This window comes from Caretta caretta, chromosome 11 (genome assembly GCF_965140235.1).
Source record: "Caretta caretta isolate rCarCar2 chromosome 11, rCarCar1.hap1, whole genome shotgun sequence".
In the NCBI taxonomy this organism is placed as follows: Eukaryota; Metazoa; Chordata; order Testudines; family Cheloniidae; genus Caretta; species Caretta caretta.
In genome coordinates this window covers 8640005-8667822 of record NC_134216.1, presented here as the reverse complement: position 1 = coordinate 8667822, position 27818 = coordinate 8640005, and the positions used below count along the sequence as shown (strand labels likewise).

At 40.3% G+C, this 27818-nt stretch overlaps 1 protein-coding gene across 3 annotated transcripts in view; it reads right to left on the bottom strand.

Moving 5' to 3' along the window:
- Positions 1-107: 107 nt before the first annotated feature.
- RALB (RAS like proto-oncogene B) overlaps positions 108-27818 on the bottom strand; it is a 78812-nt gene continuing 51101 nt past the window's right edge. For 2 of the 3 annotated variants that reach the window (XM_048869722.2, XM_048869721.2), the window contains exons 2-5: positions 23103-23267; positions 21622-21830; positions 9419-9596; positions 108-5992 (exon numbers count right to left, since the gene is read on the bottom strand). In XM_048869722.2, the coding sequence (XP_048725679.1) occupies positions 5873-5992; positions 9419-9596; positions 21622-21830; positions 23103-23216 (621 nt within the window). In that variant the 5' untranslated portion in view covers positions 23217-23267 and the 3' untranslated portion in view covers positions 108-5872. Of the gene's footprint in view, positions 5993-6216; positions 6241-9418; positions 9597-21621; positions 21831-23102; positions 23268-27818 lie in introns of all 3 variants that reach the window. The other variant, XM_048869723.2, reaches the window with a different exon arrangement.

Sequence of the window (27818 nt, the reverse complement as noted above, 5' to 3'; positions counted from 1 at the left end):
TAACTGTAAACACAGTTACATAGTTCTGTGACCTTATGGTCCAATAAGGATGAGTGAAGGCAGTATACTAATACAAATAACCATCAAAACAAGCACAAAATACAGAGTATTGTACCTATTTCTCTCTTTTTTATTAACAGTAATACAAATCAGTTGGATTAGCAGGATAATGAATACAAAATGGCTAAAATACATTTTTATGAAGAAGAAATGTTTGCGCAACATTTGAGAGCAAAGCTTTTCTTGATCTACAGAAGAAAAGTAGAACTTACACTGTGTAGCACAACATACATACTTTAAAAAGGCAATTTCTTTTTAATCCTTCCTGTCATTAGTATCACTTCATTATGGTAAACATAGTTCTTGGGGCTCCACTGAAAGGGACATTCACTTTCCTTTTTCATCCCAAAATTAACTCCTGTTATTCCTGTGCAGTCTGAAGATTACAGTGGAAGTGCTATTAGAATGAACCATAGGCCTGAACCTTGATTTAAAAGCCCAGACAAACTATGTAACAGAATCAAGTCCCATATGTCAATTGCTATTATAAAACCACTTTCCTCACCACTTTAATGTGTTGGATAGCCATTCATGGGGGGTAGGAGGAAGTTAGGCATTGTAAAATAATTTTGTTGGCTCTTCTCAAAACCACTAACTCATAATTTTGTTTAAACTTTCTTTTTAAAATGGATTTAACATGATGGTGTGTTGTGTAGTTTGGTATTACATGGAATTACCCTCTATTACATGTGAAAGAAGATTCATGCTTTGCAATTTTAATACCCAAGGTTATTTTAATTTGATTCTATTCTAAAATGCATAGCAAACAACTTTACAGGGTAGAAGGGAACTTTTATTGGCTGCTATTGAAGTCATATCAACATATAATGCCCAGTAAATATGTAGGTGTGCTTCTTCCCACGGACTCAAACAAACCTCATGTGAATTTGTCCAGGGTGCTCTCAGATGTTAGATTAACATATCCAATATATATCCATCCACAGAACAAGTATGTAATGGATAGCAACAGTGAAAGCTTCTCTCCACTTTGTTTTATCAATGTATCAACCTGACCTGGAGAGATCCCCTCCAAGGATGAGAGGTCAGGTCAGTTTCCATACACATTTAATCCTTGGCACCTTTCAGAGACAGGATCCAAGGGTGCTGGTAGGTTGCCCTGTGGATAACTGTCTACACAGACTAGAAATGAAACCTCTGACGTGGTAGACAGCCTTCAGAGTGTAACCACACTCTCTACTGAAGTGGACTATATTGGGACCATCAGCAAAGGAAAGATTGTGTATCCCCATTCCCATGCCATCCAGTTACCCCCCAATTTTAATATTTAAATTCACATTTTGCAATAGTAATATATTCAAGTTCTTCTGGCATTCTTCTCCTACATGACTATCAGGCTCCCATCGATTTCACAAATACTTGTTCTATGCATCCATATTTTAAGGAGTGCAGATAATCATTGGAAAGCTCTGCCATTCTAATCTGATGGGAGAGTTTTTTCCTGTGATCCCAACCCTGCTTTAACCTGACCTTCAAAACCTGCAGGTGTATAACCTTCAATTGCTTTAATTCACACGGGTAGGAGGATATAATTGTTTGCTAGCCTACCAAGTTCTCTTCACTTTCCACACTTGAATTATGATTGCTCATCTAAACTTGGAACAGTTCAGAAATTAAAGTTGCCTTCAGCCCCTTCTTAAAGCCCCATGACAAGAAGCCATATTTCTTTCCTCCACCCCTTAATTACTACTGAAGTCTTAACAATCCTCTGTAGAGCTAATGTACCTCCAGCCAAGCAGAACTGGAAATCACTTGTGGCCACTCTGGAACTCCCTCTGCTTGGGAAGACAGAGAACAGCTGAAGTGTAAGGCATGTCCCAAGACAAGGGGTTGAATGCATCACCTCCATGCAACTTCCAGGCCAGGGGTACACTTTATTGCCTGGTATATTAAAATCAGACTAGTAGTTCTTCACACAATTATTTCCAAAGAGAAATGTTGCTCACTTATGTAATTTTGTTTGAATCAAGGTAGCTACCTTGTTCACAGCCACTGAACTAAGAGACTTCCACGAAAGTTTTCTTTTCTGCATTTGTCATAACTGAAAGCTAAAACTGAAAAGCTGCCGTATCAAGTTCTTAAGTGACTTTTTGGTTTTGGAAAAGAGAGAACACACTGAAAGCTCTAACAGAATGTGCTCTTAAGCCTTCTGCTCCACTGATGCAAATGCTGTGATGTTTAGAAAAAAGTGTTAATGAGTAAAGAACATAAACCTGCTAAGCATCCTCCTCAGAAGCAAGTTTAACTCAAAAGGACAAAATCATTTCTTACTACTGTTGAGAGTCACCGTCCTCATTCTACGTTACGAATAAGTGCTGCTCTCTCTCCAGTAAGTCTGATGGGGGATTACAACACACTGGTATGCCTCGTGCAAGAACAACTCATCCATTTTGTTTTTAAAAGTCTCTCTTATCAAATACTGCAAAATTTCTAAAAAGATTAATGGGATCTTTGGGTATTAGCTCAACATACATACTCGCTTCTACATCAGTTCTAAGTGAGCTGCCTGTTTGAGACCCTTGCCGAGTGCACTCTGATTTGTGAGCAACTTGAATCACTTTCTAATTAAATCTTACACTCCAGTAAACCTTGATTTAGGCATATTTTATGTGCTTGTTTCTCCTCTCAATGCTATTAAAGAATACCAGAGGTCAGCATGATAGCTGCACTTAGACTTGTAAGAATGTAAGATTTTAAAGTGAGGTTAGGAAGAGAGATTTGGACCAAAAATACATATGTTACTTAAACAACTTACCAATACCTGTGTTCCCATCAATCTTTCTAAAACTCCAGTGAGAACAGTTTCTTCCAAGAATGAAGATTTACATGCTATATTTTCAGTACAAACACTGAAGCATTGTGCTTACCCAGGAGAATTTGAAAGGGACTTGTATAGAGAGACTATAAACAGAAGTAAAACTGACTAGACTATATTCATTTTTCAGATCAAGAAATGCAAAGAGTGGACAGTCAATGAAAAAGTCAGACTATTAAAAATGAAAAGTTTAAGCATTTAACACACTATGAGTGACACTGTAAAGAAACGTGTTATAACATCTCACCCAATTGCATCCCTTTAAGTTATATAACATCTAACTACACCCAGTGCTCTTGCACAGGGTTTAGATAAAAAAATAACAACCTTGTTTACAGATATTTTAAGAGCCAAATGGCTCCTACATTTTCATGTTTCTATGCTCTATAATCAAGCTAGCTTTGTAGTGCCATTCTGACCCTTATTGTCCAGTTCTAAAGGCTAACATTTTCAAACTTTTATGGGTAGAAAAAATGGCCTGCCTAGAACTATACAGGAATTTAACCTAACAATAAAACAGATTACAGCACCCTTGATTTAATACATGATTCTCCCATGCCGATATGTCGCTTGACAAATAGTAAAATCAAGATGTGGATGACAATGAATTAATGGGAAAGGAAACGCAGAACTCCATACAAGACCTCAGTCTCATAAGGGTGCATATTTATTTTCCACTGCATATTTATTTTCCTTTTCAAATCTCCAAGTGGAATGCACAAGAGCAGCAATCTAGCACATCTGATAAGAAGAATAGGTTTCAGTAATCCTAGATGTTAGCTATGTTCAGGCTTGGAAGAATTAGATTTTTATTGGTAAGTGTTGATGTCACGACACAAGCACAAACAAATGAAAAAATATTTCCATTGATGATCATCAAAATTTAGAGAGAGGCAGACAAAGAAAAATGCTGCTTGAGAACTTATCAGAATGTGACAAAGATATTTATTTTGTAAATTTTAACATGTGATGTTGACAATTTGTGTCTGGTTAAAAAACTAACTTTTTTGAATCTCAGTGTCACTAAATAATTAGTGCCTGACCTGCTCCCCATAAATTCCAGCAACTGTGAACATTTAAAATAGATAATAAAAAATGCTTAAAAATAATCGATGTCAAAATTATAAAAAAAGAATCAAATTCTGCCAAGCCTAGATACTTTATTAAATTTTGAATTAAGCCCTTCCTGCCTCTGCATTTCTCCCACTCATTTAAAGATTGAGCTAACGATACTAGTTTGTTTAGTGCTTAGATACCCTTCACTACACTGCTCCTTTCCACATCTTATTCCTTTCTCATTGTAGCTGTATATGAAGTCACAAATCAGATGACAAGTTGAAAAATGATTAGTTTTCAGATAATATATTTGTCTACTTTTTTAAAATTCAAACAGGAGTTTTTCTAGGATTCATTGGGAAACTGTACAAAATGTATTCCAGAAGCAGGATAATTATAAAGGTTGACAATCTCTGCTACAGCAACAAGATGGAAATACATATTTTTGGCAACAGAACTTGATTGACACCATTAAGTTGCAAAAGGTATTTAAGTGAAATACGTCTGACACAGAGACAAGAACTGCTAAATATGTTTCGCATATATTTCCCCTATTTCTATTCTAATGTAGCTGATCATTTAGGACTAACTTCAACAACTGCAGCTTTGACAGCGAAACTCAGAAAAAATGTCTTCATATTTTAGATAAATGTGCAGAAGAACAGTACAGTAAAAATTAACGGCAAGTAACATAATATAGGACAGTTGCCTAACTTCATTTCAGCTTTGTTTCTGACATTTAGCAACTTACTTATTAGCCAAGTAACTGTGTCAAATTGCGAGGTAGCACAAAAGCCTCACACTGGTTCCACTTGCATAGTTTTGTGATCGGTGGCCTATGTCCTTTCCCAAAAAGAAAAAAAAAGTTTCTCTTAAACAAAACAGAAAGCAGAGATGCAGTAGTTTTCACATCTCCATGACATGAATACATGTATTACAATGTAACAAAATAGACAATCTGCACTTTAAACAGTTAAGATAATGATTTTGAGGAAAAGGGGAGTAAAGAGCAGATGAAATAGAAGCGACTGTATGAGTCTAGCCTCAATACAGAATGCTACAAATTTTGGGGTTTGTTTTTTTAAATCAGTGCCAATTTGTTTCCTTTCTAAAAAAAATAAACACTATTGTTTTAGGTCACTTACCCACCCAACAAATAATTGCTTTTTGTTTTGTTCTGTTTAAAAAAAAAAAAAAAAACTTGAGAGGAAACGAGCCAATTGGGAAGACAACTAACCAGTATTTAAATACTAAATGTTGCATTACCAAACAAAGTCTGATTTCAGTCAGGCTCGATTCATGAATGCTGCATTGACTCATAATCAAACAGACATAGCTAATTTGCTTTTGAATGACAACTCCCAAATCTTCAAATGTTGGTATTCAAGTAGACTTCTGATAGTCTGAAAAAATATCAACAGCCACTTAAAGACTGTGAGAACCTCAAAGTCTTGCCAGGTATTGGTTTGTCTATAATTATTATTAATACAAAAATGACAAAGTCAGCGAGTGCACAGACACTGAAAAATGTGGCTGAACTTAAAAAGACAGCCAGAGATGTTTGGTGAGGCTAATACAGGTTGGGGGAGGGGGAGATCAGATCTGAAAAGACATCAAGAAGCTACTTGACATGACATGGAATTATTTCCTGCAATCAGACAAATAAAATGCCCAAAGAACCATATTTGCTGGTAAAATTCTAGCTTTGAAAGTTGCTGGCAAGGTGAGCCCATTTCAGTGTACATAGGCTCAAATTTCTGTTGACTAATGGTTCACAAATTAATTTTTTTCATTTTAAAAAGGCGGTAAGTGAATAAAAATAGCATAGGGAGTCAATACAAACTTCCTTTCATGAATCCAGCCCTATATCCTTAGTAGTAAATCTTATTCGTTCCATCTGTAGATATTTATAGGTCCTAAGGATCACAGTAAACAACATCTTTCTTTAAAACTTTTCTTGCTCTTGCCACTTTTCTTCCCGTTCTTGTCTTTGTTTTCTGACATTTTCTTTGCTCTGATTTCCCTCATTAGATCAAAGAATACCTGGAAAGTTAAACATATGGGAGATTAAAACAACAGTTCAGCCAGCAGAAAATAAATTGGTATATTGATGCATAAACTAGAGTATTTGGCAAACAAAAATGTAACACAAGAACAAAGCACCTAATAAAATAAAAAATGAGTAGTCTAAACATAGATCCCAATGCTACAAATTCACCACCTGTGTTTATGCAGTACATGAATCAGGGGAAGGGAGAAGGACTTACCTAGCTACTAAGTCATTCGGCAGCCTGTTTCAAAATGATAAAAGCCTTTTTTAATGAGTTTCACTATTAATTGTAGCAAAGCAATATGCAGTGGCATGCACAGTTTTTATAGGGATCTATGAGATTTATACTAATCACAGGAGAATGTTTACAATTAACTCATTAAAAAATGAAACCAGGAGACAATAAAAGCCTTGGTATAGCTCCTTCAACACATTAATGAATTAATACAACATCACCAGGAAATATTAACCTTATTTTATGGAGGGAAGAACTTAGGTGCAGAGGATTTAAGTGAACAAGCAAAGGTCACATGGTCAAGTAGAATCCACTTCTCCCAACCCCTAAACCAGTGGTTCCCAAACTGGGGTTTATGAAATGTTACAGGGGGTTCTCGGGAAAAAATTCCCTAATGGTGGACAGAGCTGTCCCTAGGGACACTGGGCAGCAAGGGACCAGAAGCCCGGAGCCCCTGGACTTCCAAGAGCTAAGCAGATCAAAGCAAGCATATCCATCACACTGAGGAGATTTAAACTTCAAAACTCCTTATAAGAAATGGAACGGGAGGTGGATATTTTTTGCTGTTTTTACAATGAAATAGGCAGCTAGTATTGTTTTTAAAGTTATTATGAAAAATAAGTTTAAGTTCTGTTGTAACGCGTGTTGTTTGCCTGGACTGCTCAAGACCTGAACTCTTTGAGTTGGCTTCTTAAATGCCTTCATGCTGTTCCACATCTGATACTCCTTGATGAAACATAGAAGCCTTGTCTTATAACAGGTTTATTCAAAGTGATACAAGCTACGAAAGTGAGATCTTGGAAAAGTGTTGCCGTTTTCATAATGTAATAAAAATACTGTAATGATAAATAATAATTAATAATAGTGTGTAATAAGTATGTCATAAAAACAAATTTTATATTCCCCAGATCACTGCTTTTATAATTTATACTCAGGTAAAGAAGAAAATCCCTGGAAATATTCATTTTTAGGAGGGGGTTCACGAGACTTGACATTTTAGTGAAAGGTGTTCACAGGTTGTTAAAGTTTGGGAACCACTGCCCTAAGCCCATATGGTATCTGGAAAAAAACCTCTTTCCTCAACTAAAAATCAGAACACAGAAGGGAAAAAACAACAACATTTTAAAAGACTGCCAGGGTCAAACTTGTTTTTTCCCCCTACACTGTGTACTAAAAATTCTAGACACAAGAATATGATTTTTAATAAAGTATAATTTTACTCAATTTCAATGTTTAGATGGACAATAAAAATACCAGCTGAACTGTTAAAACCTGGTCTATGACTAGTCTATAGTTTATAGCTAGGAAAATGGAATTCTCAGGATTACAGAAGTCTATTGGAATAATCCTTTTAATCCTTCAGAGTTAAGATTTGTGTGACAGCTAGCTCTTGCAGTTCCCCAAGAAGCAGATATTTTATTGGATTTAATAGACAAGGAACAAAGTAATTGAGACACAGCAAAAACAAGGCCTTCAGATACTGCATTTGGAAAGCACAAGTATAAGGTCATCCCTTAAAAAAAGAAGAAAATGCTTCACACTGCTTCAGACAAGGAGATGTAAAATAAGACCTACTGATTCTTAACTTGCACATGTGTTGCCGCTGACACATTTCAAAGATGTTCTTTATGTGGCAAATATAAAACTGTTTAAATTTAAGCCACTGCCGCTGCAGGAGTGCCCCTAATTTGAATGGATTTGGGTTGTCTGCACAGACATCAGTTTCCATGTAGAGAGAGTATAGTAACAATAGAGTGTAGTAACAAGTAATATGGCCAATACATGCCTATTTTCAGGCTATACAAATGCTGAAAGTTAAGACTTAAAAATCAAGATCCAGGGTGAATTTACAAGGCAAGTGCAGTGTGCTAGGCACTTTCCAAACAGATGAGTCTCTGACCCAAACCACTTAAAATCTGCGATATTAACTCTCTCATTTTACAGATTAGAAAACTGAAGACACACAGGTCATGCTGCAAGTCAGAGCTGGTCTTAGAATCCAGATCTCTTGGCTTGCTTTCCCATGCTCTAACTGTGCTGCTGCCTTGATAACTAGACCACTGTCAAACCAAAGTAGGAAGATATGGATTATTTTAGCTTGCTCATCAAGAAACCTGACAACATTTCCTAGTGAGTGTATATGTATTTGGATGGGAATGTTAATTTAGTCTAAAAAGCTGCAGTACAGACATTGCCACAGTGAATATGCCTCATGATTTATCTGGACTTTCTAACAGACTGAACAGGAAACACTTTACTGAGCATAAAAGTCAAAACTAGCCCTCAGATATAGTGAAGCTTCAAAACGTTCACCCCAAGTCATCTTCTGTGGATGTGTAAGAGGGTGTATTTTCATATTCTCCACAGAAAAAGGAAGAGAACCCTGATATCTAAGACACTTCAGGAAGCACATATGTATGTCCACTTGCTAGAAGGGTTATGAGAATCCATCTGTTCAGAAACTGAAAAGCAATTTCAATCCAAAAACGCGACAAGTGACATCAAGCTGGAGAATACAGAGTCTTAGGAAAGGCAGGTATGGAGGGCATGGGGAATCACGTTACAAGATAGGTATGCAGTAAGAAAATGTATATTTTTCAGAAACTGCAGATAGTCTCAGTGATCAGAAAGTAAAGAACTGAGAGTTTGAAAGTGTTCTGGCAGATATTTAACAAAATATAAGCTGCATCACATGTGAGTTGAGGAGACAAAAGAGGGAAGAACCAAACTTCAGAAGTGCTGAAATTATCCTCATTTTAATTGTTTTATGATGGGCTGAACTACCGTTAGTATACATCATTACTAAGCATTTCAAGCTATAATTTAAATGAAACCCTGCACTTCAGTGAATTCTCAGAGCTAATAAATCTACTATACTTCAAACCATCATCTGAAAATTTGCCATTGTATAAGGGCTCACCACACTTGTATCTATATAAAGTAAGTTAATGGGATTTTCTTGACATGTTACATAGACAGCAACAAAAACCAAATGTTTGCTTTAATTTGCAAGGTATTCATTAACTGAAACATTCAAACATTACAAGTGTAGACTATGGTAAGAGGAACAAAAACCCAACCATGAACTGTGCCTGTCCCAGAAAGTAGTAAGAATTAGTCAGTCATTCTCAGTACTGAAGGACTGCGATTCTACTACTGTAAAAATGTAAGCTAGTTGCCTTACCTTATCTACATTTGCTCTAGTTTTGGCAGAAGTTTCTACATACTGCACACCCCACTCCTCTGCTTTACTTCTGGCCTCCTCCACAGGCACCTGCCTCCGCTCTTCCAGGTCAGATTTATTTCCCACCACAAGCAACGGGATTTTGTCCTCTTCAGCCTTCACACGCAGGATCTGTTCCCTAATTCATCAGATATTAAAAACAGAACAGCTGAGTTAGCTTCCTGAGAGCATCAAAAATAAAGCACTTGACACCAGGAATAAGCAAGCAGCCTTCACACTGTGCCAAGGAGTATCATATTGTACTTCGAAAAAGCCATTTCAGGATGGCCTCATGCCATCACTAATGGGTAAACGATTCCAAATTTAGAGTGGTAACATTGCAAGCTCAGAGCCGGTACTGCCCAATGAAGATAGGAACCCAAATTGTAAGTTACAGGAAATGGAGGTAGGTTACTTGTAACTGGAATTTCTTTCAGATATGTGATCCCAATGTGTATTCCATATGCGGGATATGCATGTGCACTCCATGACTGAGACTGGAAATTCTTGCAAGTATTGTCTGTTTGTCCGTGCCTGTGCCCTGGATTGTCTTCTGCTCAGTACCAAGGGTGTAAGGGGAGATGCAGATTGACCGCATCTCTACTTCCTTCTCTACCACAAATCCAGTCATGAGGCAAACCAGAGGGGAAGGTGGTCGGGTAGCAGAATTCAGATAGGGACAACACATCTCAAAGAATCTTGTTACAGATAAGTAACTTCCATTACTACTTTGAGTTCTAGTCCCTGTGTGCATTCCACATATGGGTGAATGTCAAGCAGTGATCAAATGGGGGTGGGGCGGGGGGATTTGAGGATGCAGGTGGTATAGATCTCGAACACTGCAATTCCAAAGGCTGTGTTGACAGAAGAGACTTGGACTGAAGCATAGCGCTTCATGAAAATACAGATAGTGCTCCAGGTTGCCATCTTACAAAGTGTCCAGCATAGGCACTTCCTGAAGAGATGCTACTGAGGTTGCCAGTGCTCTAGCAGAATGGGCCCTCACCCCATCCGGGGGAGGGAAATACACTAACGGATAGCAAAGGAGTATATAGCCAAGCATCCACTTAGAGAGGCTGAGCACATATTGCTTGTCCCCTTGCTTGCTCCACTATAGCGACAAATAGTCTGGGTGATTTTCTAAATGGTTTCATTCTTAGATGAGCATTGCCATTCTACCTTCAGACGTCAACAGAGTGTAGTTTCCTCTTCTTGCTGGGGGCAGGAGACTCCGGAAAGAACCTGGAGTGAATAAGTGCACAGTAAGTGAATTGATTGGCTTATGTAGAACGTGGAAGATACCTCTGCGATGAACTTTGGGTCGAGTGAAGGGATACCTTCTCTTTATGAAATGTAGCATATGGTGAGTCTGCCACAAAGGCTTTTCCTTCACCCACCTTCCTGGCCAACGTAACGGCAACCAGGAAGATGGCCTTCATGGACAAATGAGACATTGAGCACATGGCGAATGGTTCAAAAGGTGGCCCCGTAATATTGAAAATATGAGGATTAAGGTCTCACTGTGGTGTTTACTTTGCTACTAGTGGGAAGGTCCTAGTCAGACCACTTACAAAACTGTTTGTTACTGGGTGAACAGCAGAATAGCCATCTACCAGAAGGTGGAACACACTGATTGCTGCTAGGTGGCCCTACAGAGAGCTACTAGAAAGACGATATGTCTTGAGAGTCAGGAGGTAAGTCTAAGGTAGCAGGAATACCTGCTAGTCCTGATAAATGAGGCGCCCAGGCAGAGAAATGCCTCCATTTGACTAGTTAATATTTTCTGATAGAATCTTTCCTGCTGTGATTAAGAATAGTTTGAATGGCCTCTGAACATGAACGCTCTAGGTCTGACACCCATCCAAATACCCAGGCATGAGGTGAAGCGAGTCCAGGTTGGGATGTGTGATCCTGCCAGCCTCCTAAATTAGCAGTTCTGGGAAGGACCGAATGCTGACAGGCTGCTGGGTTGAAATTTGTAGGAGGGTCCAGAAACCAGAATTGTCTGGGCTAATTGAGTCAGATGAGAATGACTTGAGTTTTGTTTTGACAAATCTTCTATAGAATCTAGGGTAATAGTGGGATTGGAGGGAAGGCGTATCTCATGTGGCCTGTCCAGAACAGGAGAAGGGCATCGCTCCTGGAGTCCAGACCTTGAACTGCTCTGGTACAACATACATTGAGCTTCTTGTTTTTCTGGGAGGCGAACAGCTCCCAAGATGGTGTTCCCAACTGAGGGAAAATGCTGCCCAGCACTGAATTGTGTAAATCCCACCCATGATTGCTGGAAAAGTGTTTGAGCACCTGTGAGTTCTGAGCACCAGGTAGGTACATTACAGTGATTTCGGATACACCAATTCCATAAGTTGACCACCCCATGTACAGTGGGAGGAGCCTTGCCCCACCCTGTTTGTTTATATAGAAGACAGTCGTTATCTACATTATCCAAACATTAGAGAGAGAAGGTGGGTGAGAAGATCCTCCTCCTTCCAGCAGTATCCTCTTCTGGGGTTAGAACATTCCTCAGAAGAACTGGGTCTGAAAGTAAAGGAGACTGTGGGTCTGGGAAAGGGAAGTTATCCTTTGGGGTAGTATATGTCTCAGTCTGTCCCAGATTATGAGGGGTCCCGGTTATTGGTTATGCCAGATTCTGTGCCACAATAACTTAGTTGTTGGCAGATCCTTGCAGATCCTTATGGGGCCAGGTCAGTATCATTAGAGAGTGTCCTTCCTGGAGCTTTTGGCTGGCAATGGTGGATGCTGATCCTTTGCCTTGCTAGAAATCCTAGTCAGCACTGGTGTTAGTATGGGGGCCAGAACTGTTGGAGCTTTGCTCCTACATGCTCTCTGCTTTCTTTCTGTGGTCAGGAGGGTTAGACAGACCTAAGTCCTTGGAGCTTGTATGTGAAGACTCACCCAACTTGGACGGCATCAGAGGGGGAAACCTTCTCTTGGAAGCAGACTTAAAGGGGAATCAGTTTGTGTGTCTATGAGAGTGTTCCTTTCTCTCAAGAGAAGCCAGAGGTAATGGGTCTTTGTCTCCTCTGGCCTCCGCTCCAGAGCTTGTGCTCACAGACATGCTGCTAGAGGATTGCGGCCAGTATACAAGAGGGTCTCCCGGCTTTCTCCATGATGTATTTTCTTAGTCAGAGCTCTCATCCCTCTTGGGTCTGGGGTGAGAAGGAGTGACAAATATTGCACTTTGCAGGGATATGCACCCCCCAAGGCAGTAAAGGCAGCACTGGTGTCATTGTTGACTGAGAAGGAGTGAGGACAGGAGATGCAGTGTTTAAATCCTGGGATTCTAGGCAGTCATTGTGGACAGAGATGGTCCCTGGGGTGGAGAAACTAAGCTAACTCTGCAGATGCTATAAAAACACTATGAAACACTAAAACTATATACAATTATATTTACAGAGATGAAAACAATACATGGATAACTCCAGACACAGAGGATTCCGACTCAGCACATGCGATGGCAAGAAGGAACTGGAGAGGCAGTCAGTCCGCACCTCCTTACATACGCTCGGTAATGAGCACAAGGAGATCCAGAGCACAGGAGTGGACCAATGGACACTATTTGCAAGAATTCCCAGGCTCAAGTTTCATGGTGCACATGTGTACCCCCACATGTGGAATATGCATAGGAAGCAACACTTGGAAAAGGTTACATTTTGCAGTGTGTGGCTGAACACCATATCTGTTTCTTCATCTGACTCCAGTAAAGGAGAGCTTCTATAGTGGAGTACAAATGGCTTTTGAAACAAAAGTCTTGTAGCATATATTTATGGTTGATAAATATTTATGGTGATAAACTCATTTGGTTGATAAATCTAAGGGCTCTTCCACACAGCAACTCAGTGCGCAGCAGACTAGAGCGCTGCAGATTTACACCCAAGCTTGCCGTGCACTGTCTCTGTACAGACAAGTGCTAAACAGAAAAGCTGTGATAGTATTAATAAGATCTGTCAGACATCTAATGTATATTTTTATTTATCCATACTCCACAAATGGAAAATAAATTAAACTTAAGAAAAAAACATACCATTTTACATTTCTATAGCACCTTCCTCTGGAGGATCTCAGAGGGCTTTATAAATAGGTACATATCCCTCTAAATTGGGGAGTAGTATCTCCATTTTACAGAAGGGAAAACAGAGGGAGGGAAAAGTTCAAAGATTTGTGGAAGGTCACATTGACACAAAGCAAAACCCTGCTCCCTGGCTCCAGGACCTGTGACCTAACCACAAAGATGTCCCTTCCTCCACAAGGAAGTATGTTTGCTTCTACTAAAAGACTGACTAGAGCACTTTAAGGCTCAATGAAATAAGTTGGGAAGGTTACAGTTCGATAACTGAAGGCATCTTTTATTACCCCTTCAAGTTGATTTACTTTAAGAAAAACAACCTTTTTAATCAATAAAAATAAGAGTTTAAGACAATAGCAAGCAGCATAATTTTCAAAGGTATTGTCTAAACATCGAGGAAGCTAGTGAAAGTTATGAGTTCCCGCCAAAACTAGGAAACCTTGTGTTAGCAGCATATGCTGGAGTCAACTTGTAGTTTCTTTATTCTTCTAAGAAATGAAGTGTACAGTTCTTTTTAGCTCATTTTTCATATCTTTTCATTATGTGATGAAGCAATATATAATGAACACCCACAACTGTGTTTTTTCATGCAATCAAATTAATACAATATCTCATCTATCAAGATTAGGCAGAGAAGCTAGTACAAGTAGCTGCTTGCAGTTTATTTCCCATTAATAGCTGATTGTATTTAACAGATGCTCCAATTAAGGTCACTTCAAGTGCACGTTATACAAAACTGAAAAATTATGCACTTGAACACAACCAGCTATTAGAATCACAAGATACTAACAGTTAGCTTTTCAGAGTCGCACAGGCAGGTAAAATGACAAAACAGCAAATATACATATTAACTATCAAAATCTGAATATCAGCAGGATTTCTAGCCTGACTTGAAATACAGCTATGATAAAGAATCTGATCACAGAAAATCTAATAATCATTTACATGAATTTTGTCATGTCAGTGCTTTTCTATACAATTTTCAAAAACTCAAAAGATTAAAGAAGTGGTTGTCAGTTTAAGATTTAAATTAGTGTTTTGTCCAATGAGATGGGTAGGTAATCCTTCTTTTCAATGGTGAAAGGGGAAAACTCCCATATTTTCAAATTGAGGGAGTGTAGGGCAAGGTTGCGGAAGATTGGCGAGGAGCTAAGTGGTGGACTGATGTGACTGGATGTAAGCGGAGGATGCAGGCAGTTTAAATGAATTTTGTCCGACAGACCCTGCCAAAAGACATTGTAGCATAGCTCAGCATATTTTGCCTGTAAACGAGACAGTTTATATAATAAGCATAAATCGTACATATAAGAATGTAGCCAGCTGTTGACCCCATGTAACCCCGAGATAAGCGCGGAGAATATAGCGCCGCAGAGGACTCCCCCCTGGCGGAGTCCTGCCTGGTCAGCTGTCCTGAACGACCAGAGTCCCCTGCAGCCCCTCCGCACGTCCTAGGGGCTCCCCGCACAGATTAGAGCGCAAGTTCTTCCTTACTTCAATAAAGCATAGTTTACTATTCTTAGGCCTGAGTGTCCTCCTTTTGCAGGTATCTTCCCCCCCCAGCCCTTGCGGGCACAGGGAGGTATCAGAATCTTTCAGTTACCAGCCCAAACACACACTACCATTAGCTAAATTCATAATCTGCCTTATTCAACTCCTATTGAAATTAATGGGTTTCCCGATCACATTTGATAGAACATGTTATCTCTGGGTCTTGTCTCTTATCTCCAACCCTGTTGTTTACCCGTAATTCTATCCCCAAGACTCCACAATAAAGCAGCCCTTTCTCTGGCTGAGACGAAGCCTGGATGCATCTCCTCCAAAACTGCAGAATCTTCAGTCGGATGGGGAGGTCTCTCTCTGTTGCACCTAAGGAGCTTGTCAAAATTTTACCTATCCCCTAACGCACTGCCTGAATAATGTTCCCAAAGTGCTGGGTCATGGAGCAAGTACAAGGAACAACTGGAAAGAGCTGTAACAGAAAAAAAGAACCAATTGTCTTTCCTGCCTCAGAGCTCATTAAAGAAAGGACCATAAGCAAATCTGAATGACAGCAACTCCACTTGGAGACTTCCCTGAAGCAGAATTCCAACAACGCTGAATGCTGTCTGGATAGATGAATCCTTTAAGTTCCCTCAAGGTATCCATCTCATTGCTGGGCATCTTCCTTCTAACTTGAAAAGCAGGAGGGTACGGGGTTGTAGGTTCTCCTGAATATGGATTAATTCCAAGTTTAAAGCATCCATTTCTCTTTCCCCAGGAAACACAGGGGAAAGGACAGATTAAACAAACAAAAAAAAAAAAGAACAAAGAGCCCCATTTTTATCATAGGTTGATGAGGAAGTCAAATTTCCTTGTTTGTCATCAGAATGCACAAGAGTTTTACTACTAACTGGATGCAGGGCTAGTGTTTTGATTTATTTCTTTATACTGGACTGTTGATGCAACAACTGCAAAAAAAATCACAGTAGGATGGCACGCTTTGTGAGGGGCTACATTTGAGGTTTTATTCAGGGCTTGTCTACATGTACAATGGCGCAGCTGCACTGCTTTAGTGAAGACACCAATATGCCAATGGGAGAGCTTCTCCTGTTGGGGTAGTTAATCCACCTCTGCAAGAGGCAGTAGCTATGTCAACAGGACAAGCTCTCCTGTTGATATAGTGCTGTCTACACCAGGGGTTAGATCAGAGTAACTATGTTGCTCAGGGGTGTGGATTTTTTTTAAGCCCCTGAGCAAGGTGTAGATGTTACACCAGTGTAAGTTTCTAGTGTAGACCTGACCTCAGAGAGCAGATTCAGTATTTCTGTAGTTCTCAAATATTTTTATTCATTGTTAAGAATCAAAGGGTCCTGTATTATATTCCAAGTTATTGGTACTTTATTGCATATATGTTCACAATTCCCATTACAGATTGTTAATATTGTTATCCACAAGGCTTTTTTATTATACACAATATAAGTATTGGTTTTCAGCTGTCTTATTTGCTGCAGAAATACCACTTTGAGCTGTAGGCAGTTATTTTTAAGCAACTATTTGAGAGAACCAAAAAATAAGATTCTGTTCTCTTTCCTGGCTCAGCAATCAAAGCTTTTGTCATTTCAAAATATCTGGTGTTAAGACTATAAATTGAAGATGTTCAATAAAAGAGAGAGAAACTCTGGAGGTGATGTTCCAATGGAAGACAAAGGTCAGATCAATATCAAAATATACCACAGGCATTTTAAAGGCGAAGCAAAAATACTAACAGCTGAAGCATTTAAAAGATCATTTTTACCAACAAGAAAAAATGAACTGACCAATTCTCTAGCAAAAATTTACCAAGGAGCACTGTCAAGGTTTCAGACCAAGAAGCGTAAATTACTAGCTCCAAACTAGAAAACAGACTTTTTGTTTTCCTTCTCAGTTAGGAATATTTAAGTGACACTCCAACTTCTGCAAGCCTCAGAAGAAATAACGGGTCCACACACCTTAAAGCAATGCTGGCATCAGTGTTTCTTATGCAAAGACTAAAAGATTTTGCCATACAGTATGTTGCTACACAAGACAAAATTATCTATGTTAAATAGGAACATTTTGGGATTTGCAGCCACTCTCAGATGATCTACACCAGGCCAGATGCTTGTGTTTCAGATAGAGATCGCCCATCTTAGTCGTTCATCTGCTCGTTGAGAAGACGACTTGGTGGACCACTTTTGTTCATGAACATTAGCCAACAACTTAGATCCAAATATTCCCATTCCTTCTTTCCACCCGAACCCAACCCCCAATGAATCCACTGGGTCAAACATGCTTTCCATTTCTCAAGAGCTTCTTCGGCCCCAAATGAATTCTTTATCCCATTTTGGAATCTGCTTGGCTTTTTCTTGGTCCTTAGCATATGAGGAACAGTCTCTAAAAGCCAAGTTTTGCCACTCTTTTTAGGTGAGCTCCTAGTGCCATGTAGGCATCCAAGCAACTAGATCTATGCTCCTTTGCAGTTTCTGGGGACTGGACAGAAAGTGGGCAGGGCAACTTTCCATTCTACAATGGAAAACAGATATCATCCTTGGAGTGACATCTGGAAAGGTTCTTAAGAACAAACTTCATCCTTATGGAAAATCATATAAAGCTCTCTCTCTAAGAGCACCTTTCGCTCTTCAAGCCTTCTGGCCAATCATTTTGTGATGAAAAACAAATTCTGTAATAATAATAATGGAACATAATCCCTCTCCTAGGCTCAGCTGGAAGGGGTGCAAGAGTACTGAACACCAAGATCGAAGTCCCAAGCAGGAACAAGGGCAGAAGATGGTGTTGCCCTCATGGGCTCAGATCTCCATGGCTTTCAAAAACCTCAGTATCCGATTAGGTATTGAATTTACCTTTTCTCTGAATTCTGTGACTTTGGTTTAGTTGGTACAGTTAGCCCAGCCTGAAAATATTCCAGGATACTAGGGCCAAAAGTCTACCTTTCCCTTATCCACCCAAGAGAGAAGGCTGTCCAAGTCTTCAAGTACTCTCGTGAAACTAATTATTGCCAAGATTATAATATAGCTGGTATCTTTCTCTGCCAGACCTCTTCTTCAGGCTCATGCACACAACTGTCAGGCTGTAAGGGTAAATCCTACTGTATTGTCATTAATACTGTTGATAACAGCTGAACTGGACTGTCCATGGACATGTTCAATAATCATGGCCTCCTCTTTGATGTGATCTTCTGGGCCTGCACAGCACACCCCAGGGTGGGAACACAAGAAAGTTCACAGATCTATGGTATGGTCTGGGTGCCCTCTTCTCAACTCAGCACTCCAGGGGTGGAGTGATTACTTTGGCTGGATGCTTGGACCATGAGTGATTCAGGGATGATGGACACTAGTTGAAACAAAATGACCTATTAACAGGACTTTAGATCAAGACAGTGAGAATTTTCAGAGTAAAATGAAGTGTCAGAATGAAGCTTAACTGTGTAATTACTGTGGCACATAAACGGTCAAAGATGAGTATCTGTAGACTGTTAATAGGATAGGCAGATGTAGTAGAAAGAGGGCCTACACACACCCAGCTGAGTTGCATGAATGCTCTCTAAGCCACTCATGAATAATATACAGGAAGATTCTAGCCAATTCCCTCCAATCTGTTTGTCAGAAGCTGGGAGTGGGCAACAGGCAATGGATCACTTGATGATTACCTGTTCTGTTCATTCCCTCTGGGGCACGTGGCATTGGCCACTGTCGGAAGACAGGATACTGGGCTAGATGGATCTTTGGTTTGACCCAGTATGGCCATTCTATGTTCTTGCACTCAAGTAATGTACCATCTTGCACTGCTCAAGATGTTCTCTTGAGCAATACAAGCTCATTAATTAGTTCACCACTTCATCAAAGAATAGTGAACATGCACCCAGCCTTTGTAATCTGAGCAGTTTAGACAAGAAGCTTAGACAAACTCACCGGTAAGGATAAAAGATTAAAATAAGTGTATTAACTACAGATTGATTTTAAGTGATAATAAGTGTTAGGCACAGAGGTCAAAATTGGTTACATAAGAAATAAAAATAAAATTGCATTCTAAATCCTAAATTTATCAGACTGAGTAAGGGTATGTCTATACCTGCAGAGTTTTTGCACTGTAAGTTTCACCGGTGATAGGGAACCGGTGAAAGAAAAGTGGTGGTTTGGGTACTCAATTCCTCAGGCGTCAGAGACAGTGTTTACAATAGCAGCACTTCCATCACCGATGAGAGCAGTGCTGCAGGGCAGCTACCCCACAGTGCAGCTCTCTCGACAGGTCTTGTGGGAAGGGTGAGCAGAAGGCATTCTGGGTCCCTGCTCAGTGCCCCGTGATGCACTACTTCATGTCCCAGCAGCCCCATTACTTCCCTGTTTCTTTTGCGGCATTTTTTTTTTTAAATCCCCTGCTATCTGGCTACTTTCCCCATCACATCTACAAGCAAAGGGAAAGGGAGTTTCAAACTTCCAGGGGTTTACGGGGGGAAGGGCGGACAGCCATTTACCTGGCGTCACAGTTGTGGAGATGCTAGCCGGAGTGGTTACTTTTGGAACTGTGGGATATCCTCTGGAGGCCAAAAGGTGTTTACACAGGTAGAAGGTGTCTTCACTTTCACAACAGTGCAAAAAGAACAGCGGAAAGAACTGCATGCCTCTCGTGAAGGTGGCTTTCTTTTGCGGTAAAACTTCTGAGTTTCACCGCAAAAAGTCATTTACAAGTGTAGAGGCTTCCACAGTTTTAGCACAAAAAAGGGACATTTTGCACTTTAAAATGTCGGTGTAAACATAGCCTAAGATCTGAATCAAACAGTTTTTCTCAACCCACAAGATGTTCCAGGCAGTTTACAGTTCTTAATACACAGCCTGAATCCTCTTCTCAGCCTAGGACCGATCTCCCCAGTTCACAGTCTGTGTCTTCCAAATGATCTTCCAGGTGTTGACATGGGGAGGAGAGAGACCACGTGGTGAGGTCACTGTCCCTCTTTTATACTTTCTTCCAGCTGCTAGAAAGATCCTTGTTGTGTCACAGGGGTAAGGCTGCCTCCATTGTGTAAGTGCCCTCTGAGGAGTCTCTGAGAGGGCCACTGGGAGAGTTGGATTCTCCTTAATGGGCCATCAATGCCTGTCTAGCCAATCTTAATGTAAATCTGTTTTGTCAGCGTTAGTTGCTCTGTTGTTGCCACTGAATGGCTGGCTGTGGGTGTTTCCCACTTACCACATATTTCAGTAACAAATATATAGTAATATTTCATAACTTCACATACAATGATAGTGCATATAATTCAACAGGATATTAATGTTCAATAGATCAAGACTTCTTAAATGATACCTCACAAGGCATGCATTGTTCAAAACATATCATAATCATATCACAGTGGTGAATACATTTTGAGGTACAGAGTGTCAATGTTTATGTATATTTTGCAGGTCCATGGATCAGAGGAACTTGCTTGAATTTACTGCTTGTTAATGGACTTGCAAGCAAGCCAGGGCAAGAAAACAAGCAGATTGACATCTTATGCATCCCTCTTAGTCTATGACTTGAACACTGAAGGATAAGAGTAGCTGATTGTTTGGAGAGGGAGAGACAAGTACCAAAAACCAGAGACAGTGGATAGGGAGGAGTTAGGAGGGCTACCATGGATGCATGGGGGTGAGAGAGTTAAGAGTCTGAAGGAGTGTTGTTTGAAGGAAGAATGGAAAAAATGCTTGAAAGGGGCATGAAGAGTTCTTCCTGGGAATGATACTATGGCTGACCTCTTGCCTTGGATGGACTCCTCAAGGAAAGCCCCTTCTTCAGAGTCTACAGCACTACAGTTTGTGGAAAAAGTGCCAGGCACCAATGCCTCTGAGCGAGCCTATCCCAGCATGGGACCCAGCTCAACCTCTTGACAAGGCCACTGGCATTTCATGCAAGCTGTTACAATCATAGAATATCAAAGTTGGAAGGGACCTCAGGAGGTCATCTAGTCCAAACCCCTGCTCAAAGCAGGACCAATCCCCAACTAAATCATCCCAGACAGGGCGCTGGGACATGTGCAAGGACTACTAGGCCTGTTTTGCTTTCCTTTCAGCAGCGTGCCTTCGGGATACAACTGAAATCAGAGATGGCTATACCTCCTTTGTAGTGTGTGTATGTGGGAAATGGGGAAGAGAGTGGCAAATAGAGACTGAACCATCTGCTAGCTGTGAAAAACTTGCACAAGTATCTGAACTAGTACAGAAGACAAAAGAAAAACATTTTCAAGCTACTTGGCAGGGAAAAATGAGCATTATACAAACCAAAATTAAAGAATTGTGAAGAGTTGCTTACTGTCCTAATATATAAACTGAAGTTAAATAGGGAAAATGGGTTAGCTCAGATACAAGATTTCTGATGTCTTACACTCAATGTTCTGTTTGCTTATGCAACTCAGGAGCAGTAAGTTTACCTTTTTATCCTTTACCCATTACTGAGCTACAAAACACACAAACACAATTCCATATTCATGTTATCAAACCTACTCAGATCTATGTAAATACACGCAAAATATCAAAAAGCAGCTTCCGGAATTGAATCTTTTTTCCCCCCTCCATCCAACTACACTGCTTACCTTAACTCTGCTGTTGCTGTAAAGGATTCGTATTCGGTTATTGAGAAGACAAGGAGAAATCCCTCCCCACTGCGGAAGTAGTTGTCTCGAATAGCTGCATAATCCTCCTGTCCCGCTGTATCCAGAATGTCTATCTGGAATTCATCCCCATCCAGAACTACTTTCTTTCTATAACTGTCAGCCTTCGTAGGTTCATAGTCTTCTACAAACTGAGGAACATAAGAAGGGGGAAATCATAATAATAATCTACAGTACCCCTGACTTTTTCAGATGTGGCACTCCTCCCTTTGGATATTTGCTTCAGCACATTCCTCTCCACTTTTAATGGCCATTGTACGATGTATATATACTCCTGAAAGACCTTTTTATTTTAATCATTGTCAACTATTTCATGCCAGTTTTATGGCTTTAGTATTTTTTAACTATGAGAGAGAGAGGTTCTGACCTTCTCTCTCAGATGTAGAACTTGGTACTGTTATTGTCTTTGTCACCTCAGAATGCTGAACTGCCCTCTGCATGGAGATACACCTTAAATCAATTCAGAAGCTGAAGCAGGTGCAGAACACAGTAGCTTAACTGTTAAGTGATGCATATTGTTTTGAGTACATACACCAGTGCTCTATAATCTACACTAAACAGCTAATGAATTCTAGGTGAGGTTTACGGTACTGGTTCCGACCTACACAAACATAAGTGACACAGATACTCAGCGCCAGGCAACCATGCTGTTCCAGGCACATCTTTGTACCAACTGTGGTCTAGGTGCTCCAGCAGGGGTCCCTACACATTAAGAAAGAGAAAGAGTTGCCACCAGAATGTTTACTATGAGAGCAGCTTGATTCTGGAACTTACTCCGCCAACTTGGTAAAAAATAGTCCACATTTGTTGATCTTTAGGACAGACTCCAAAGACCATCCATTGATATACCTCTTGGGGTTTTTTAGTTGGGTGTATTTTAGTGTGTTTTTTTCCTTTGTAATGACTTATTATCACAAACAGTTGTCAGAGTGACTAGAGTAGGGGCATAGGCTATTTAAAACAGAACTAGAGATTGCATTTTTCACCTATTCATTGAAGTTGTGATCCTGCCGTTTAACAGATGCACATGCCTCCCTGAGTAGACCTTGCAAAATTAGCTACAGAACTTAAACTGATTTACAAGACATGCATCTGCAAACTGAAAGCAGGCTTGAGCCCAGTATATTAGTACTAAAGAATTAGCATAAAGGAAGCCTGCAATCTTCTTTGCATTGTTTCTTCATCAACATCTGCCTCAAAAATAGATAAGAGTGTTTACTTCTACTTGAATCGTAACTTGTCTCAAAAAACCTCACAGTTTAACTGCACCAACAACACTTGAGACAATGTGGTGGACTGAAACATCTTTAGAATAATTTTACTGATTGCACAAGGAAAATCCAGCAGAATGACTGTCAATTATTCATGGAGCGTAATAAGCAATCTGTGCTAACTCTTCTTACCTCATCATACATGAACTGAAGTGTAAGTGCTGATTTGCCCACGCCTCCACTGCCAACCATGATTACTTTGTGCAGGGCCATAGAACTCTGGTTCTTGTTCTTGCTGGCAGCCATCGTCTTGGTTATCTACAGTTGTCAAGTGCCAACAAACAGCTAATTTAAGAGCTGCAGGAAAAAAAGACAGAAGTAGTCACATAGGTGAAGTATACAATCTTTTGTAAGTCTGTACATGGAATATAACAGTATCCTTGGTGTTAGAGAAAAAAACTGTTAAACACCTCTAGCAATCAAAAAAAAAAATCACATTGGAAGAGTCTGCACATGGTATGGCTGAACCAGTTTGCATGTTTTCTTGCCATTTATTGTTCGCGTTGTTAGAAATAGGAACCAGTATTATAGGCCTGTTGATAACAAATAAACTTGAAGTCTGAAAAGAACAACTTTCAAGAAGTGGTGATTAAGTCTCAATTCACAAGAGTTTAATCAAAAAAAACTTATCTTCTGGACAGGGACTACAAATGAGAAATTTTCTGTGGAGAGGAGACTTCTGCCTCTTCCCCTTCCACCTAAAAGGTAGAAGAATGGTCAAGATCATGCTTAAAATAAACTATAAAGATACCATTATGACATTATTAACACCTTCCTAAAATATTTCTTTTCAATGTTTTGCTCCTTAAAACCTAAAATCTGACAGTAGTGTTATGCCTTAGATCTCCTTAAAAATAATGGGATTACTTTTGCTGTTATTGCCTACAGACAAATTGAAAGCAGACAAAGATCAATAGCAAGTCTTGGCAGACAAGACAGAAAAATACATTTAACTGAACATCTCTATTAGTTATGACATAACACTATTTGTTTTATGTAGTTCTGCCTTTTCTTTTTGACAATCTCTTTCCTTCTTTGATGTTGCAAGTCTAGTTCTTCATTCCCAGGTCTCTCTTGTAAGCCCAAGGAGGAAGTGTCAATCACAATTTCCATTCCTCCTCTAAAGTGGTTGGCTAAAATAAACCCATAACAAACCTCCATACTTGAACATGGAAAAAGTTACCCCCTAGACACAAAACTACAAGCAAAGTACATATTGTGTGTAGTGCAAACTGGACGTTTAGGACTTTCACTTGTGACAGATGTTCTTTCAATTAATCCTATTCTATCACAGACTAGCTGGAAGGAAGGGAAGAAATTAAGCCCCACTATCTCCTGACTCAGATGTTGCCAGAAGGGGGGAAGGAGGGGAGGTGGAGGAGAAGAGATAAAGTTTAGTGGCTACATTTTCTTAAACAGGATGTAACCAACATCATCAACTTCATGAAAATGCAGGGACCTGATGGTAGGCTCAATGTTAGCGTGCAGATACAGCTCAGAGAAAATCCTAGATATTTCTGGCATTGGCTGTCAGTCTGTGGAGGTAAGAATCTCATAAGTCTGCTGACAGAATCACAGTTCTGATAGACTCTACTTTTGAACCATTTGGGAGACAGGAACATGCTGATTTAGAGTCCAGGATGAATAAGCTGCTCCCAAACTAGGAACCACAGGTTAATGGAATAAATATTTACATGGTCCAATAGACATATACAGTGCAATACAGATATACAAGGACAATAGGGTCCTTATCATGAGGACTTTAAAATTAAGGGCTTGATCCTTGAAGTCAACGAAATCACACACTGAGTAGTGGCTGCAGGACCAGGCCCTAAGTCAAAAGACATAAGCAATGCCACACCATGGAAGAAGGGAAGGAGAAAAGAATATTAACAGAGAAGGGAGATTTCAACAGAAAGTAGCTCCACCAAAATGAGGCTGGTGTAGCCAACTTCATTCCGAGAAGTTTGGAAACACTGCTTTTGTAAGAAATGGGACAAATCTCCAACCAGATAAAAGTCGCTAACCAAACAATTTCAGAATGGCATATTCAAGACTGTAGAATAATGAGTTCTAATAAGACCAGCATGCAGCAAAACAGCATTTAAAGGGACAGACTATTAAACTTTATGTTCATGCAATAAGAAATCTAGATTAATTGTTAAATTTCAAGGCATTTTCATTGTTATAAAATACACTCAGGGATGTCCTGCTATGTGATTAAATTGCTGGACAGACTGAAAAACTCTAAACTTAGAAGAAGGGGTACATTATTCCATGCTATAAAGCCAACTGTCTGTACGTTGTTTAAGAAACTGACAATAAGTCTTGCTTTTAATTAAAAAATTAGTTTGTAGATCAGTTCCCTTATAAAACTGTACAACATGTAGTGTCTTGAAGACACCTCTATATTCACTTTAGAATGGGACAGCTTGTAGTGACTCCATACTGTGTATTCCACTAACATCCTATTCATTGTATTGTTATGGTATTGTTTGGTACAACAGAAATGAAGTCACTGGAAGAGAAGTCTGTTCTAGGGGAAACATCTTAGTTTCCATTCACCAGCAGAAGACACCCTGCAACATCACCATTTTCCTTTCATAGTCTTTACAGCAACATGTTCAAAACAGAATAGCATATCTTTACAAACAGCCAGACCCCTGAACTTGTGGAAGGCCCAGGACTCAGCAAAGACAGGACTCAGGGGGAGAGAAGATGTAGTCAAGTGAATCAAGGCACTTACTATCCCATCATGCTCTTCTGGTCTCCCTCCTACCCTGTACACAGGGCATTTTGAGACACAGTCAGTGAATTCACAGCTATTTGGAATCAACAGCCATTGACTAACAGAAGAAGCTGATGGAGGACACAGTAGCTAACAGTGGCTCAGCTCTGCATGAAAACGTTGACATTTCCTTGGGGGTACTCAGGACTTTTTACTCCCTTGCCTCCAACGAAAGGAAAATCTGCTTGTGTTTCACTTGGTGTCAGCTCCCAACAGCAGCAGTCTGTTTGCTACCTACACAATCTCCTCTGTGCTCTGCCAGCCCTTATTTTGCCTTGCAGGACAACAACAGGTGCACCCCAATCCCTGAGCTGCCTTGAAACATTCCCCTGCAGTGTCAAGACCTTAACCATTGATCACTCTCAGAAATTACAAGGTAAGCTGTCCCAAAAGGAACAGTGCATACACCAGCTTGTTTGAGTCAACTGAAGATTAGCTCCAATATAACATCACAGCACTGAGATATATTTATAGTGAAAACAATCGTAAGATCGTCATCAAAAACTAAGATTTAAGAGATTGTGAATAAGGATAATGATAGGAACAAATTCTTACATATAAACCAAAAAAAGTATAAAGTGTTTCCCAGAATCTAAAACTTTAACATGCTAAAAACTTTGTCTAAAATAGTTTCTTGCCTAAAGCAATCACCCAGAGTCTCCAACCAACAAGGCTGGGATCCCTCTTACTGCATTCATGAAATTCTTTTTGCTTCCTCAGTGAAGCATAGAGAGGTGTTCTTTTGCCACATTGTATCCCCAGAGTTAGTTGTTTTGTCCCTAGGGTCAAGGAGACCCCCTGCCCCAGTTTATTCCACAATGTGATGACCAGCGTTCCCTCTACTTTTCCCACACACAGAGGCGTAATTAATTTAGTTATGTGCACCAATGTAGAGGTGATGTGACACATCACCTTTATATTAGTGCACATAACAAAATTCATGTGGTGGGAATGAGGCCGAGGGGTTCAGGCTCCGGGGTGGGGCTGGGAATGAGGGGCTCAGGGCTGGGGTGCAGGCTCTGGGGGTGGGGCCAGGGATGAGGGGTTTGGGGAGCAGGCTGCCCCAGGGCTGATATGGGGAGAGAGGACTTCCCCCCAGCTCTCTCTCTCTGCAGCAGCACCTGGGCTTGGGGGGGCGTGCAGGGAGAGGGGAAGGGGAGAAGGGGTGCCTCTCCCACAGCAGCAGCTCCAGGGTTGGGGCCCTGGGAGAGGCGCATCTTCCCCTGGCTGTGGCAGGTCCAGGTCAGGGCTGGATTCAGGCTGAGGGAGGGGCGCCCTGGCTGCGGCAGGTCCAGGCCATGGCTGGGTTTGGGCCGCCCCTTCCCCGGTAGTTCCCAGCCAGGCAGGTTCCCTGAGTGTCTGCGCAGTGCTAAATAGGCTGCTGCACAGCCGCGCAGCTTACAGGGAACATAGCTGCTGACTTCATATCTTCATGCTGACATCATATGCAAATAGGCTTACAATGCTTATTTTACATGTGAACCAAGGCAGACAGCTGAATATACATCCTTTATCTGGTCAAAACCTCCTTGTCAACTCTGCTTTGATTCAGACTTTAAAACATACTTTCCTATATATATCAATCACACAGCTCCTTAAATGTTATCCGTACATGCATCTCACAATGATCATGAGGATCAGTATGACATAAGCTTTTATTAGAGCTCACACTTGACCCTCTTTGGATAAATACTATGAAAGAAATGTATTGGGTGTTGTGAGTTTGTCACCTGCCAGGAGCTACTGTTACAGAACAGTGAACTTTTTGCCAGTTGGCACTGAGGAGTTCTTAGGGTCACAAATGCGAAGAAAATCTCTTACACACCACATTTGTATGGCTTGTGTAGGGGAAAGGATTTATATTATGTGGTGGCTTGTTTAGATGTTTTTACATATACCTACATTAGATATGAGGAAGAAAGAAGCTAGCTGTACAATGTGTGCTAGAAAACAGGAAAGAATGGGCAGTAAACAATGGCCTTTATTTGAAAGTACTCAAACAGAAGTAGTCTTAAAGAATTCCCTTTTGCCTAATTACAGGAGTTAATTAGGGTTTCGAT